The sequence below is a fragment of the Amyelois transitella genome, chromosome 26 (assembly GCF_032362555.1).
Source record: "Amyelois transitella isolate CPQ chromosome 26, ilAmyTran1.1, whole genome shotgun sequence".
In the NCBI taxonomy this organism is placed as follows: Eukaryota; Metazoa; Arthropoda; class Insecta; order Lepidoptera; family Pyralidae; genus Amyelois; species Amyelois transitella.
In genome coordinates, this window is record NC_083529.1 from 1,463,841 (window position 1) to 1,481,049 (window position 17,209).

At 35.9% G+C, this 17,209-nt stretch overlaps 1 protein-coding gene across 2 annotated transcripts in view; it reads right to left on the minus strand.

The window, feature by feature from the left end:
* Positions 1 to 17,209, minus strand: part of LOC106141451 (uncharacterized) — an 85,483-nt gene that overhangs the window by 19,077 nt on the left and 49,197 nt on the right. For both annotated transcript variants that reach the window (XM_060951690.1, XM_060951689.1), the window contains exons 5-16: positions 17,061 to 17,158; positions 14,117 to 14,250; positions 11,787 to 12,008; positions 10,535 to 10,678; positions 9,475 to 9,552; positions 8,645 to 8,832; positions 8,185 to 8,356; positions 7,696 to 7,728; positions 6,552 to 7,334; positions 4,277 to 4,400; positions 3,382 to 3,490; positions 763 to 967 (exon numbers count right to left, since the gene is read on the minus strand). In XM_060951690.1, coding sequence (XP_060807673.1) covers positions 763 to 967; positions 3,382 to 3,490; positions 4,277 to 4,400; positions 6,552 to 7,334; positions 7,696 to 7,728; positions 8,185 to 8,356; positions 8,645 to 8,832; positions 9,475 to 9,552; positions 10,535 to 10,678; positions 11,787 to 12,008; positions 14,117 to 14,250; positions 17,061 to 17,158 — 2,290 coding nt within the window. The remainder of the gene's footprint in view (positions 1 to 762; positions 968 to 3,381; positions 3,491 to 4,276; positions 4,401 to 6,551; positions 7,335 to 7,695; positions 7,729 to 8,184; positions 8,357 to 8,644; positions 8,833 to 9,474; positions 9,553 to 10,534; positions 10,679 to 11,786; positions 12,009 to 14,116; positions 14,251 to 17,060; positions 17,159 to 17,209) is intronic.

Here is a 17,209-nt window from a genome sequence, read left to right on the forward strand (position 1 = left end):
TACACAGATTGAGTAAGCCTCATAGTTAGTTCGAGACTTGTGTTACGAGATACTAACTCAACGATACTTTATTTTATTATATAATTTTTTTTTCTTTTATTATATAATTTTTTTGTTATTATGAGACATTTCAGACATCATTTAAAAAAATAAAAAAATATAAAAATAATAAATTTAATAATTGTTATATCTTTTGGTCTCACGTTGTTTGACGTCGAAACTTCGAATTTACTTAACACCGCCACCGTTTTTGTATTACATTTCCGTGATTTTATTATATTAGAGGCCGCCCGCGACTTCGTCCGCAAGGAAACCTTATCAATCCCGCGGGAACTCCGGGATAAAAAGTAGTCTATATATTATTCTGGGTCGTCAGCTTCTTACATACCAAATTTCATCGTAATCGGTTCAGTAGTTCTTGCGTGAAAGAGTAACAAACATCCATACTCACAAACTTTCGTACTTATAATAAGTCCCTGTAAATCTTAATCGAAACTATTATTAGAATACTAGAGGCCGCCCGCGACTTCGTCCGCATGGAAACCCTATCAATCCCGCGGGAACTCTGGGATAAAAAGTAGCCTATGTGTTATTCTGGGTCTTCAGCTACCTACATACCAAATTTCATGGTAATCGGTTCAGTAGTTTTTGCGTGAAAGAGTAACAAACATCCATACAAACTTTCGCCTTTATAATAGTAGTAGGATAGGATGTAAAAATTCTCCAGCAGCCTTAATGGTAGAAAATATTCTTAAAACTTACCAAAGAAATTGATCCTGGTAACGCCTCTCTGGCTGCCATGACCGTGGTATTTCAGCTCGTCTTGCCTGTAGAAGTCGGCGACCGCCGCCATATCCTTCTCCAGCCCTGATGGGGGGGAGTGAACGTATTTCCCTGGCTCCTGACCCCGAGACCAGATGACGTGCATCAGATCATCGACTACGGAGTGGTCTGTGGGTTCTTTGGCCTGTTGAGATTAAATAAAACCTGTTATGCTATATTATTCATACATACATATGGTCACGTCTATATCCCTTGCGGGATAGACAGAGCCAACAGTCTTGAAAAGAATGAATGACCACGTTCAGCTATTTGGCTTAATGATAGAATTGAGGTTCAATAGTGACAGGTTGCGAGCCCATCGCCTAGAAAAGAATCCCAAGTTTGTACGCCTATCCCTTAGTCGCCTTTTACGACATCCGTGGAAAAGAGATGGAGTGGTCCTATTCTTTTTTGTATTGGTGCCGAGAACCACACGGCACGGCTATATTATTCAAAACTTTTATTCATTATTAGGGTAAGTCCGGGGTAGTTGGCCATAGTTTTTTCTTAGCTCTACTAGAAATCAAATACTTATATTTTTATAATTATATTTATTTTTTATTAAACTTTAAACAATCAACTTTGATATTACAAACATAAAAGTAAAAACTTCTAATGAGAACTCCTTACTAATAAAAGTTTTTTTAAAATCACAAGTGGCCATCTCTCCCGAGGTGTCCGGGTGTGATGGCCAAGGCATTAGAGGTAAGATGGCCATAACTTAACTCTAGGCTTATAATTACTTTTTGGTCTCATTTTTACTTTTAAGTCTTCTTTTCTCTTCGCTACATCTGGAGCACTTCAGTTGTGGCGGTTTCAAATGCAGTACAGTGTTCGTGAACCCAAAACTGGTACACTGTACATTGAAGCCAGTCTTCGATGAGAAGTGTTTCTTTTTACACATTGAACAGTAACTTTTCTTGTCTCTTCCTTTTCCTTCTTTATTTTGACACATTTTCTTACGTTTTCCTTTTTTTCTAGTTTTGATGTGTTCTTCCGATGTCAATAGTGTTCCAACTTGCTTTGCTCGTTTACGCCCTTCAATCAATTTTTGTGAAATATGTGGTAATGGTGTAATCTGGATCTTTACTGGATGAAACCTCTTTCTGAGTGCTCGGATGTGAAAGATAAGACGTCTTGGCAGTTCTTACGGAGATTTTTGATCTTTTAGAACTGATTACAGGGCTATGGTATGTTTTACTTCTTGATCCATGAGAACACCCTGGTGCAGATTCCTTTTCATTGTCCACAGCAGATGCACATTGGGAAAGCTCTTGTGTAGCAGAAGTATTCGTTGAGTCACTAGATTCTTGAATAAATGCGTAATCTGGCACCGCTTCTGGGTTGAGAGGATACACTCCAGTTGATAAACATCATTTCTGTACCATGGCAATAGTGCTAATTGCAGTCGGTATATGATGGCCATATGGCTATCATACACCGATTACAATTGGCCATCTCTCCTTCTTTTCCGTGCAAGATGGCCACAACTAAAACTAAAACAATTCATGACACTTAACAAATAATTTTGAGGTGATAACTTAGCATTGTTTGTATACTTTGCAACAAATACAAATATCACCATTATTTTCAGAAACTGACACCACAGTTGTATAAAACAATTGACATCAAAATAATATTCACAGTAGTCGAAAGAAAAAACAAAGGATTTACTTACTTTTTCTTTTTTTTTCGCCAAATCTTTTGCCGTACCGTTGCTCTCACGGACGACGCGCGGCGAACTGAACGATTAACAGTGACATCTAGTCAACAAGTCCCTGAAATATTTCCATAGGCCATCTCTCCCCTATGGCCATCTACCCCGGACTTACTGGGATAAATCAATATCGTTTAATAATTGTCATACCTTTTGGTCTCACAACATTGATTGACGTCAAATAAATTGCTTAAAACTGAGTTTAATACCGCTTCCAAAGGTAACAAACTGCAATGCAGCATTTTTTGGGTTTCATTCATATTGATTGCGTTTTTTGTTACCTAAAATACTTATGTACCTACTAAGAAATTTAACTAATATTATGTACTTACAACTTTTAGCTTTCGTGTCGGTCAGAATGTCAAAAACAGACTTACCGATCATAGCATAGATTATAATCATGATATTAGTGCCGTGTGGTTCCCGGCACAAATACAAAAAATAATAGGACCACTCCATCTCTTTCCCATGGATGTCGTAAAAGGCGACTAAGGGATAGGCTTAGGTACAAACTTGGGATTCTTTTTAGGCGATGGGCTAGCAACCTGTCACTATATGAATCTGAATTCTATCATTAAGCCAAATAGCTGAACGTTGCCATTCAGTCTTTTCAAGACTGTTGGCTCTGTCTGCCCCGCAAACGATATAGACGTGACCATATGCATGTATGTTAGTAGAATAGAATAGTTTAATTTTCACAATCGGATACAAGGTATCACTTATTGACGTCACGTTAGTCAGTCAGGTATTTGATTAAATTGCCTCAATGCGCAAATTTTCCCAAGATGTTATTTTTGCTTTTACTTTAATTTATTAAAAAGTTAAATTAAGGAAGAACATACCTTAATCTTTTTCCTGAACATGATAGTGGTGACTCCATTCTCTTCGTAGCCAGATGCGGCTGTGATGTCATCATGGCCGCCCCAGAAGGTGTCCACGCGAGGAGTAGACCTGATAGAATAGAATAGATTTATTTTCAAAATTGGATACACGGTATCACTTATTGACGTCACATCAGACTTAATACCTCAAGGCATCCTCTGCTATTCGAACCTTACGCTAATAAGGCTTAATGATGGAATTAAGATTCAAATAGAGACAGGACAAATATCCCAAGTTGGCATGTAACCAGCTGATTCAAATCAAAAAAGCTAGATACACACTATCAATTTCTTATACTAAATCCTTAAATCAGCAGCCAATATGATCTTTATCATCCTGCTAAAACTGGCTTTATAATTGCGCTATCCTATTGTCTTTCTATCCCGATATGTATGTTGAAGTGCCGTGTGGTTCCCGGCACCAATAAAAAAAAGAATAGGACCACTCCATCTCGTTCCCATGGATGTCGTAAAAGGCGACTAAGAGATAAGCTTATAAACTTGGTCTTCTTCTTTTAGGCGATGGGCTAGCAACCCGTCACTATTTGAATCTCAATTCTATCATTAAGCCAAGCAGCTGAACGTGGCCCATCAGTCTTTTCAAGACTGTTGGCTCTGTCTACCCCGTAAGGGATAAAGACGTGATCATGTGTATGTATGTATGTATGTTAAAAATGGTAGTATAATAATAATCCTTTATTTATTTTCCTCCACAATAACAATACCTTTACATGTAAAACAATAGTATGACTTCTGTTACATAATTATATTGTGGAGAACTGGCGCCTATACTAGGTCCTAGAAGAACCTGTGTTACAGGTCACCAGGTCTCCCCATTAATAGATACACTCCTTACCTGTCCCTGGTATAATAGTCCAAGACCCTATGGTAGTTCCCCCTAGCTGTTCCAATCACGATATCAGTGCAGTCCATTGGGTTGAAGTCAAATTTAGGCACGTATTCGTGGGCCGGGAAGTAACCTGGAAATATAACTAACATTTTCAGAAATGAAAAAACATTTCTGATGAAATTTGAAGTAAAATCAAAACTCTTCCGTAACGGATTGACTGACTGACTCACAGGCCTTGCCACTAGAAATTTGGCATGTAAGTTTCTTATGTGGTTTATGGATGAACTGAAAGAGTATTCCCGGCAATTCCGGAACAGCAGGAACAGAAATTAACGGCATATTTAGTTGTTTCTATGTTATTAAATAAACGAATAAACCTTTTCCACTCTATTTTGTGTCTTGTTTATGCCTTGTTTTACTCTATTAAATAAACGAAGAAGACCTTTTGGTGGTGTGTATTGTGAAGGTCTACTGGAAAAAGACCCGCCTTACAGCTCATTAGAGGACTTAAAAGCCCTTGATTACAAAATCACTCTAAGTACATCTAGATATATGCAATTTCCACAAAATTGTTCTTATTTTGAGTGCAATAAAGAATTATTCATACGTTGATCCACTCTCCTAGAAATTGTTATGAGTAACTATTTCTTAACCAAATTTACACAAATTACCAAATAGATTTATAGGTAACATAAACAAAAACCAAATACGGGATGGTCATGGTCAAAATGCGCGCCCTGGGCTCCTCACCAAAAGGGTGTGAAGGAAACCGGAATCAACACCACGAGAAAGAAAAAAATATACAGTCAAATTGAGAACCTCCTCCTTGTTTGAAGTGGGTCAAAAAGGTTAATACCTCGTTTAACACAGTACCAGTGCCCAGAAGAAAATAAACTCGAAGAAAGAGTATTATAAGAACCATGTCAGTTAAAATGAGAACAGAGAGAAGAAAAGAAAAGAAAAAAATCCAGAATATTAGAAGGAAATGGTAAGGGATATTAAAAGTTACAGGTAGTTGTTGAAGTCATTTAGTGCTAGTCGCGTTAAAAAAGCAAGTACATACATTCAGAAAAGAGAAGAATGTACCTTAAGCAAAAGCAAGAAAGAAATTAAGAAATAAGATATGAACATGCCTAAATAATGAAACTAGTGAATGAACATTCAACATTTCTTACATACGTATACATATAATCACGTCTATATCCCTTGTGGAAAGCGGTAGTCTCTGCCTACCCCTCCGGGAAAGAGGCGTGATTTTATGTATGTATGTATGTATATCCCTTGCGGGGTAGACAGAGCCAACAGTATTGAAAATACTGATAGTGCAACGTTCAGCTGTTTGGCTTAATGATAGAATTGCGATTCATATAATGTGACAGGTTGCTATCCCGTCGCCTAAAAGAAGAATCCCAAGTTTATAAGGCTATCAATAGTGAAGAGATGGAGTGGTCCTATTCTTTTTCTATTGGCGCCAGGAACCACACGGCACATTTCTTATTTACCTATGTGAATAATATTTTTGTATATCTCTATAATATATATATATATAAATTAAAATAAAAATATATATTACTTTGTACATACTCGTAGGTAAAGCTTCTATAGCATTGTAATGTTCTAAATTTTGCTGTAATACATACTAATCTACAAAATGTATATTATTTCTAAATAAATACGTTATTATATTTTAATATTAGTATGTATGAGAACCAACACCAAACAACAAAAGTGATGTGATAAATTTTGCTTTACAAAGACAAATATTTTCACTGAAATTAAGTTAAAACTTCAAATAATCAATTTAAACCTAGACCTAAACTAGGCATTCAGGCAACTGGATGTGTAACATACATACACACATATAATCACGTCTATATCCCTTGCGGGGTAGACAGAGCTAACAGTCTTGTAAAGACCTATAGGCCATGTTCATAATGACGGGTTAATAGTGACTGGTTGCTAGCCCATCGCCTACAAAAGGAATCCCAAGTTTGTTAGCCTATCCATATATATATTTTTAGGTAATAAATGAAAATTACCTATTTGCTCATTAATTACACACATACATGTATACCTATATAAAATCACGCCATTTACCCAGAAAGGTCGGCAGCGACTTCCAACTGCCACGATCCCTGCATACATCATTCGCTTCATCCACATTTATAACTCTCTTCATGCAAGCTCGGCTGTTCGAGTACTCTTAACGTGACTTATAATTAGCTCATTAATTGCAGTGAAAATATTGTCTATAATTTAGTGCTAAGCATAGTGCTTTTACCTGCTTCTTCTGTCAGTCCCTTCACTAGCAATGTCTCTGGTTCCATTTCAGCAATGGGTTTTGGGGTAGGTTCAGATTTGGGTTCAGGAGTTGGTTCTGGTTCTGATTTGGGTTCAGGACTTGGTTCTGGTTCTGATTTGGGTTCAGGACTTGGTTCAGGTTCAGATTTGGGTTCAGGACTTGGTTCAGGTTCTGATTTGGGTTCAGGACTTGGTTCTGGTTCTGATTTAGGTTCTGGACTTGGTTCTGGTTCTGATTTAGGTTCTGGACTTGGTTCTGGTTCTGATTTAGGTTCTGGACTTGGTTCTGGTTCTGATTTGGGTTCTGGACTTGGTTCTGGTTCTGAATTGGGTTCGGGAGTTGGTTCTGGTTCTGATTTGGGTTCCGCTGTTGGTTCTGGTTCCGAATTAGGTTCTGGAGAAGGTTGTGGTTCTGATGTGGGCTCGGGAGATGGTTCCGACTTAGGTTCGGGTGATGGTTCTGGTAATGAATTTGGTTCCGAAGTGGGTTCTGGTTCGGACTTTGGTTCAGGACTTGGTTCTGGGGCTGGAGTAGTCTCTGGTAGAGCTTTAGTAGTGGTTGTTGTAGAATTAAAACGTAACTGCTTAAACTTTGGTGTAAACTTTGGTTTAGGAGAAAATCTTTGTCTAGGCTTAGGTGTGGTTGAAGATATTGGTATAGACTTTGGTTCTAGGGTTTCAGGTTCAGCTTTAGGCTCAAGGGTAGGTTCTGGAGTGGGACTAACGTTATTTTCATTGGCAACTGTGGTCGTAGTTTCCACATCTGCAAAAATAATGCAACCATGCAAAAATATATACATTAATTCCTGATCAAGGAATTGCTTATTTTCCAACTTTACATTGCAATATGTTTGTGAAAATTGTATTTTAAAAATAAATATACAAACATAATAATAACGAATCATAGTTTCTTGATCGAAAACATCATGTTGCAATGCATTGTCTATAAAAGGAAAACAAATCCTTTGACAGGATAAAGGTGTATATTACAAATTTCTGTTAGTTTAGTTTCTATTTTATTTATTTTTTTTGGTGTTGTGTGCTGTTGCGTGTGCTCGTGAATTGTTTGTGATTTTAGCTTTTTTGTTAAGTGTGCGAGGATTTTTGTTTTGATTTATACTCACTGTCAGCATCGGCAGTTGCACGCTTTCGTCGTCCTAGAAAATTAACATATTTTGTCGTCTTGTAAAACATATTTAGATATATTGAGGCCTATTAGTGAATACGTAATTTCTAATAAAACAACCTTTAATAGAAAATAGAATGGAATCATAAGTTTAAGGGTCGCTAAAGCTAGTTTTAGGGCTAGCAAAGAAAATTAACTGAACTAATCTTGTCTACGAAACCAAGATAACAGAAAGAAATATAGTTTACCTTAGATAATTCAAGTAATTTATCTTTACACAAATATCCGCATTTAAGGTTTAGTAGAAATGTGATTGTTTTAATTATTATTATAAGATGTTGATTTTGATACACATTGCCTCCATGTTTATTTTTTAAACAGGTTCTTTGTAATAATAAAAATTAGGAGAACAAGTAAATAAAAAAGGGAGAGCAATTATAATCCAATTTAGATGAAAAATATTAATAAACACCTTTATATAACACACCTTTAGAACTGGACACCTTGTAAGAAATACTGGTTTTCACAGTCACATCATCGCCAAGATTTTTGAAATCAATCCCGTCAAGAGAATGCATGGCAACTCTTTTGTTTCTGCTGTCACTTTCTGCTGGTGTAGTTGGTTCTGGTTTTGGTTCAGCTGTCGGTTCTGGCTCAGCCTGTAATTTTCGAAATACTATTAAATTAACTATGATACAATATTTTTTTTAAACTTTTCACTGCAATAATTAAAAAGTAACTTTATTAGGTACCTACTCTTTGAATTTTACTGATATTGTAAAAGAAAGTACATAATTGATAAAGGGTTTATTTCATTGGCCATAATAGTATTTTGATTCAAGTTCTTGGAACATATTAACTAATATAAAAGTAATCTTTCATCAAAAGTGAGGGTGAGATAACTGATAAAATTAACATGATAAAGTAAAAAAAGTATTTAAATATACCTTAGGCTCAGCAGTAGGTTCTGGCTCGGAATTTGGTTCTGGTTTCGGTTCCGCCACTGGTTCCGGTTCAGCTTTGGGCTCAGCAGTCGGTTCTGGTTCTGCGTTAGGTTCCGGTTCTGGTTCCGGTTTGGGTTCTGGTTCCGCTTTTGGTTCGGGTTCTGGTAATGGCTCTGGTTTTAAGGTGCTTGCTGTAAAATGTATCAAATGAATAACCGTAGTGAAATTCCTTATTAAGGTGATAAATATGAGATAAAAAACAAAGAAATACTTTTTAAAGAGCAAAGATCAGAAAAAAAGCCTACATGTACTTAGTAAAACTAAACTTACTTATTATACATATATAAAAAACACACATATTTTGTATAGGTATACTTATCAAATGTGTTCAGGCAAATTTTTACTGATTTCTATAGGTACAAATATTAATTTCTTTCTTTCTTTTTCCTTTCTTTCTTCTTCCTCCTGGCTTTAGTCCCAGTTGCATCCTCAACACTTTAGAGAGGAGCCTGGGGTATGCCTTTGACCATGGATTCAAGATTGGGTGATTCAGATTTTGACACGTAGCGACTCCCATCTGACCTCCGCATCCTTTGCAGAGGAATCTAATCCGTATAAGATCGATCATGGTTACACATCCAATTGCCTGAACGTGCAGGTTTCCTCACGATGTTTTCCCTAACCGTGGCAGCATCGGTTAGTATTCAAACTAATACAAATATTAATTTCTTATCTGACAGATAATTTCCTTAAGTTTACTGGCGGAGATACTGATAAAATTCATCTATGGAAGCTTTTAGGATGAAAAAAGGTTTATAAAATAATAGACTTACGCTTGTTATCAGTGGAAGGTCCTAAAACAGGGAAGTTTTTACATTCCTTTGTCAACCCGCTCGGTCTCCATCCCACAGCTGAAATGAGAAAGAAGGATTCGTTTTAAAAAAATAATTATACATACTTTAATTGTATGTGTACATTACATGTAAATATAAAAAAAAAAAAAAAAAAAACTTTTGTTACAAAACATTGTAACTCAGCGATCTCTTTGAAACCAATGACGCCAATATCTTTCAAGTTGCCGTGTGGTTCCCGGCACCAATATAATAAAGAATAGGACCACTCCATCTCTTTCCCGTGGATGTTCTCCGTAGAGGCTCATAAACTTGGGATTCCTTTTGCAGACGATGGGCTGGCAACCTGTCACTACTTGAATGTCTATTCCATCATAAAGCCATACTAAATATGCTAAACGTGGACCTTCAGACTGTTGGCTCTCTATACCCCGCAAGGGATATAAACGTGACGATATGTATGTATGTATGTTTGTCACGCAATAACTTTCGAAACGTTGGTCTAATTTAAATTAAAGTTAAAATGAATGTAGGATCTGTCAATAGATTTTTTTATTTTTGTAGGGCATCCAAATCGGTCAATTAAGTAATTTTTGAGGTACCTATTCACAATTTCGTAAAAAATAAAAGTGGCCTGCTGGAAGAAATTTCTCTAGAAATAAGTATTAAGTTATTTTCCTTAATGTACTCGTACATAAATAATTCTATACGAATATTATAAAGCTGAAGAGTTTGTTTGTTTGTTTGTACGCGCTAATCACAGGAACTACTGGTTCGAATTGAAAAATTCTTTTTTGTGTTGAATAGGCCATTTATCGAGGAAGGCTTTAGGTTATATAACATCACGCTGCAACTATAAGGGGCGAAGATATAATGGAAAATGTGAAAAAAACGGGGAAAATTATTCACCATTGAGGGCCTCAATGATGCCCAAAATAACTATTCCACGCGGACGGAGTCGCGGGCACAGCTAGTAAATAAATATACAGTTAAATTAGTCTATCAATTGTTTACTGCTCCAAAATAAAACTACTTAAATTACCAGCATAAGTGGTTCCGTTGACCATCATGACCACCTCCAATTCCCCCTCTTCCTTCAGGACGCGCCAGTACAACCTGAATTGCTTGGAGAGCTCCTTCCTGCTGTAGAGCCCTAGGTTGATGTTCTTGTCTTTCCAGGGCGCCTCTGTAAAGATACCATCTTCATTAGATCTCGAAGTAATATTTGCTGTTAGCTTAAATTATCATTGAATTAGGTAGTCTATACAGGGTGTCTGGTAAATCGCGTTGCATATTGAAAAGTCACACTCTTGTGTGTTAATTGTACTATATTTATTAAAAAAAAAAAACAGTATCGGGACGAATCGCAGAACACATATTTTGAATTTTTCTGAAATGATCTTTTGAATTCGATTTCCAAACATTCTGAGACCTGTGGGGTTGGTGCTAGTTACACTCGATCAAAGGCGTCGAGCATGTAAACGCCAATTTGTATCAGCGCCACCTAGTGGTAACGCGATGGCACTAATGCAATTCCATACAAATTCGCGATTAATTGCTCGACTCGTTTGATCGAGTGAAACTAGCACTAAACCCTCAGGTGCACTTGATTATTTTTATCTTTTAAACTAGTGATATTTTTAATGATTTTTTATTTTATAAAGTTAAACGTGTTCGTGATTGACTATGTTCTTTAATATGAAACGCGATTTACCAGACACCCTGTATAAATGGCCAGACATCAATTATGCTTATAAATGGTGAAACTACTTAGGTTTAATTAGGTATTTTTAATTCATATTAATTAGATTTAATTTTTTAATACAAAAAATAATTTAAGTAATACGTTCAGATCAAATTACGATCATTTACCTGTTGTCAACAGGGTGAACCATGAAGCGTCATCACGTCTTAACAGTATTGAAGACTTTCATCTAACCGTAAATTTTCATCCAAGTTTTCCCCATCACAATGAAAACCTTCGCCTTATATCATCAAGAACCAAAGATCAAAACAACACTAACGTTGCCGTGTGGTTCCCGGCGCCAATAAAAAAAAAGAATAGGACCACTCCATCTCGTATCCCATGGATGTCGTAAAAGGCGACTAAGGGATAGGCTTATAAACTTGGTATTCTTCTTTTAGGCGATGGGCTAGCAACCCGTCACTATTTGAATCTCAATTCTATCATAAAGCCAAACAGCTGAACGTGGCCTTATAAGTCTTTTCAGGACTGTCGGCTCTGTCTACCCCGTAAGGGATAAAGACGTGATCATATGTATGTATGTACTAACTTTTATTACACCCTTTGCCATAAAACCCGTGTGGACAATAACACATCTTGCTCGGCGACTCTGTAGTGTTCACATCCACACATTTCCCCCTCAGCCCGCAGTCAGTGTCCTCTAGACATTCCTCGCTGAACTGACATCTTGGGCCGGAGTACATCTTGTTGCATTTACAACGGCCGAGGATGTGGAAACCGTGGCCGGAGCATGTCTCGTGGTAATCTTTACCTGAGTAAATAAATAAGAAGAACTTAAATCATCACTAGGAATTTTTTAATTGTTGATCTTCAAATATTCGTGACGTGTGGTTCCGGTACCAATATAAAAAAGAATAGGACCAAGTATTCGTGACGTGTGTGTGAAAAAGAATAGGACCACTCCATCTCTTTCACATGGATGTCGTTAAAGGCGAGTAAGGAATAGGCTTATAAACTTGGGATTCTTCTTTTAGGCGATGGGTTAACAACCTGTCAGTATTTGAATCTCAATTCTATCATTTAGCATAACAGCTGAACGTGACCTATCAGTCTTCTTAAGACTGCTAGCTCTGTCCACCCCGCAAGGGATATAAACGGTATTATATGTATGTAGTTAGTTAAGATTAAAAATAAGCTCACTGTTAATAAGAATTTTAACCGACTTGAAAAAACGAGGAGGTTCTTAATTCGACCGTATTTTTTACTCAGTACGTCCATTCGTCGCATATACATATGTATTTAAAATCGTTAGTTTTTATAAATAGTAAGTTCAACCGCATACCTACTCATAACAATTATTATGCAAATCTTATTAATTTGCATTACAAATAAAGGTATTATACATATATTAAACTAGAGGCCACCCGCGACTTCGTCCGCATGGAAACCCTATCAATCCCGCGGGAACTCCGGGATAAAAAGTAGCCTATATGTTATTCTGGGTCTTCAGCTACCTACATACCAAATTTCATCGTAATCGGTTCAGTAGTTTTTGCGTGAAAGAGTAACAAACAACTATACTGACTTCCTGACATATTCACAAACTTTCGCATTTATAATATTAGTAGGATATCTCTCTTATTATTCAGATTTAAAGAAAGGACGATTATAATCTTTTAAATACAGGTATTCGACCATGGTCAGTTTTGACTGCATTAGAATAATCTTGCATTAATAATTAATTCCATACCTATAGAGAAAGCAGTACTTATTAATTCTCTTGTTAACCTTGTATGTAAGTATTACCTTCGTTAGTATGTAAATAAGATATTTAAACCATTAGAAATTTTAATGAGCTTCTAAAATCTACAGTTCCATATCCGTTGGTACTTTCATACTCAATAATTAATTAAGACTCCGTACATTTATTTAGATATTTATTTAAAACGAAAAAGAGAGATGTTAGGAGTACCCGAAACTAATATAATGAAGCGGAAGAGTTTGTTTGTTTGTTTGAACGCGCTAATCTCGGGAACTACTGGTTCGAACGGACAAATTCTTTCTGCGTTGAACAGACCATTTATTAAGGAAGGCTTAAGGCTATACAACATCACGCTGCAACTATTAGGAGCGAAGAAATAATGGAAAATGTGAAAATAAAATCGGCGAAAATTATTCATCCTTGCTTCAATGATGCCCATAATAACTATTCCACGCGGACGAAGTCGCGGGCACAGCTAGTCATCGAATATGCATGCAGGCAAGAAGCCAAAAGTCTTAAAAAGACTGAAAAGCCACGTTCGGCTGTATGGCTTAATGAGGGAATTGAGATTTAAATAGAGACTGGTTGCTAGCCCATCTAAGTGTAAAATATTCTTAAATGTCAAACACTACATACTTATAATCAGGCCTCTTCCCTGGGGAGGTAGGCAGAGACTACATCATACCACTTGTCACCATCATCTTTCGCTTCATCCACATTCATCATTCACAGTTGCAGTGTAGTTTGTTCCGCCGCTTCTTCTACACATGCGCTTTGGAAGCGGTAGTAGTTATAATTAGATTTAGTGATACCTTGTATCCAATTTTGAAAATAAATCTATTCTATTCTATTCACAGCTGAACGTGGCCTTCCAGTCTTTCCGAGATTGTGGTCTCTGTCTACCTCGTAAAGGATAAAAACGTGACTATATGTATATATGTTTGCATTTATTATTACTACATAAGCGGCGATACAGAGGTGACCCCCTGTGGTTTCTCAGCAACTTTTACGGTAAACGATGTCGCGGGCAACTACTAGGTATATATTCCAATAAAGCTGCATAGTTTTCAATTTGCACTTGTATCCTCTTAAACAGTTAGTCAAGTAGTCAGTAAAACACTCTTAAATATTTTTTTTAAAAGGAGAGAAATACTTACGTGGTAATATGTCGATGTCTGCGCACGACCCAAACCTGTAATTCGCCCCCCACTCCCCCGCCTCCCTCTGCAACTGGAGGGTACAATTCTCGCAGGTGAAGTCTGAAGGTAGACGTACTTCGTACTTCTGAGCGCTGTGTGACAAAAATAAAGGAAGGTTATTCTTCATTATATAAGGTATTCATTCATGATTTTTTTAATATTCGTATTGTCATAATTGCCTTGTGGCATTAAGTCCACCTGTTGTACATTTTACGTGCATAAAGTTTAAATAAATAAATAAATAAATAGTCCTACATTCATTCATGTTTTTTAATGTAGACAATGTGTATTCTTCCACGATTTAGATTTAAGAGATCCGTCCGGTGAAAATGCTGCAGTGTAGCTTGTTCCGCCGCTTCTTCTACACATGCGCTTTGGAAGCGGTAGTAGCTAAACTGCCGCGCAATTTAAGAACGCAGTAAGTACCACTTACTGCGTTTATGGTTGTCGTATATGTAGGAGATGCTGACATTGCGATCTACAAGAATCAAAGACCCGTTTTCTTCTATCTCGTTTAGAAACGGAAATACGTTATAACATAAATGCAGTAATGAGCAGATTTTAATTTCACTTTCATAATATAACTGCAGTAAAAACACTTACTTATTTAGTATTATGTAGAAACATATTAAATGAAAATTCAGTACACTCTGTACATAAATCTTTTTAAAATTGGCAATCCATAATATATATATATATTTTCTTTTTTCAATATTAAATCTCATAAATATATAAATCTGAACAATGTATTCTCTCGTCCACATTCTATTCTAAGTTTAATTAATATTGTGAAGTTGACGTTGTTGAAGAAAATGCTGCAGTGCAGTTTGTTACCGCTTCTTCTGCACTGACGCCTTGGAAGCGGCAGTAAACTTAGTTTTTAAGTAATTTATTTGACGTCAACCAATGTTGTTAAACCATACGTTTTGACAATTATTAAGCGATATATAGTATCCTATAGTAATGAATAAAAATTTTGAATTTGAATTGAATTTGAAATAATGCATCGAAAACAAAATGCTCAAAATGTTAAATCATCTCTCTCAAGTACATTAAAAAAAATTACTTATATGAGATTTAATAGATTAAATTAAATATAGATTTATTTTTTTCAATATGATTAGTAATAGTTAAATAAAACTTATAATAAAACATTTACATTATTATTCAAACTTTTAAACCTCAGAGGTTATTATTTCGTACTTATCGAATTATTAATTTTATTTATTAAGCAAATGGACATGTTCCAGGAAGGTTTTTAATTTATTTTATAAGTTTTTGAACTGATTGTTACCTTACGAATCTCAAAATGGGTGCCATTTTATACTTAATTATTAGTTATAATTTTATTCTGTTAAGCAAGTGGAGATATTTTTTTGATGACCAAGAAGGTATTTTATTTATTTTATAAGTTTTTGAACTGATTGTTACCTTACGAACATCGAAATGGGTGCCATTTTATACTTAATTATTAGTTATTATTTTATTATGTTACGCAAACGGAGATATCTTTTTGATGACCAAGAAGATCTTTAATTTATTTTATAAGATTTTGAACTGATTGTACGTTTTAAAATCTGTGATTTATAAAATAAAAGGATTTCAAAAGTAATTTGTAAAGTTCATTTTATTTTTTATTTTGGTATAGTTCAAAATGAAAGCGTTACTGACTTAAGATAAATGCAGTGTAAATGCAATATTACTGCGCTATATAATCTGTGATAAGTCATTTCCTTTCATGTTATCTATCATAAATGCAGTATATTATAAAGTTACGGCGCATATATTGTGTTGCAAAATGTAAAATAACATTAATTCACGTAACCTATGTGCTGTAAATAAAGGAATTTTAGCATAAATGCCGTAAGGATCAATTTTACTGCATTCATGAAAATAATGTCTTATGAAAAAATTAATTAAGCCATAACATAAACAGTTTTAATTAAATTTTATGCACTATATAATAATTTAAACACCAAACGCCACTATCAAGATAATCTTCGAGTTATGCTCTTTAAGTCAGTATAGTTATTTTTAAAAAATTTTGCATAACATGTTTTAGGTAGCCTAAAATAAGTTTAAAACTTTGACCGCGTTTTTCTCGAAACTGTTCTCGTGTTCTTTACTGCGTTCTTAAATTGCGCGGCAGTAAATTAGATTCAAGTGTTGTGACGTGAATAAGTGATACCTTGTATCCAATTTTGAAAATACATACATACCTACATATGATCACGTCTATATCCCTTGCGGGGTAGGCAGAGCCAATAGTCTTCAAAAAAACTGATAGGCCACGTTCAGCTGTTTGGCTTAATGATAGAATTGAGATTCAAATAGTGACAGGTTGCTAGCCCATCGCCTAAAAGAAGAATCCAAGTTTAAAAGCCTATCCCTTAGTCGCCTCTTACGACATCCATGGGAATGAGACGGAGTGGTCCTAATCTTTTTCTTTTATTTGGTGCCGGGAACCACACGGCACCAATAAAAAAAAAATTTGGATTTTGAAAAATAAAACTATTCTATTCTATTCTGGAATAGATAAAAGGAGATGTTTCTTTTATTTTTATTTTTCTAGGCTATGGTGCTAGCAGCAAGACACTAATTGAATCTCAATTCCATCATAAAAGATCTTCCTTGTGTGGTTCCCGGCACCATTACAAAAAAGAATAGGACCACTCAATCTCTTTCCCACGGATGTCGTAAAAGGCGACTAAGGGATAGGCTTATAAACTTGGGATTCCTCTTTTAGGCGATGGGCTAGCAACCTGTCACTATTTGAATCTCATTTCTATCTTAAAGCCAAATAGCTGAGCGTGGCCTATCAGTCTTTTCAAGACTGGTGGCTCTGTCTACCCCGCTAGGGATATAGACGTGATCATATGTATGTATGTATCGTCTTCCTTACGTGACGTCATCGCGCACGAACTCCGAACCCCCGGCCCTCGGGGTCAGGTCCAAGACGGGCCGCTCCAGCTCATCCAGGATTCGAAGGCTGAACCCGCCCTGAAATATAATTGAAAATTCTTGTAAAGAAATGTAATGATGTTTATATCA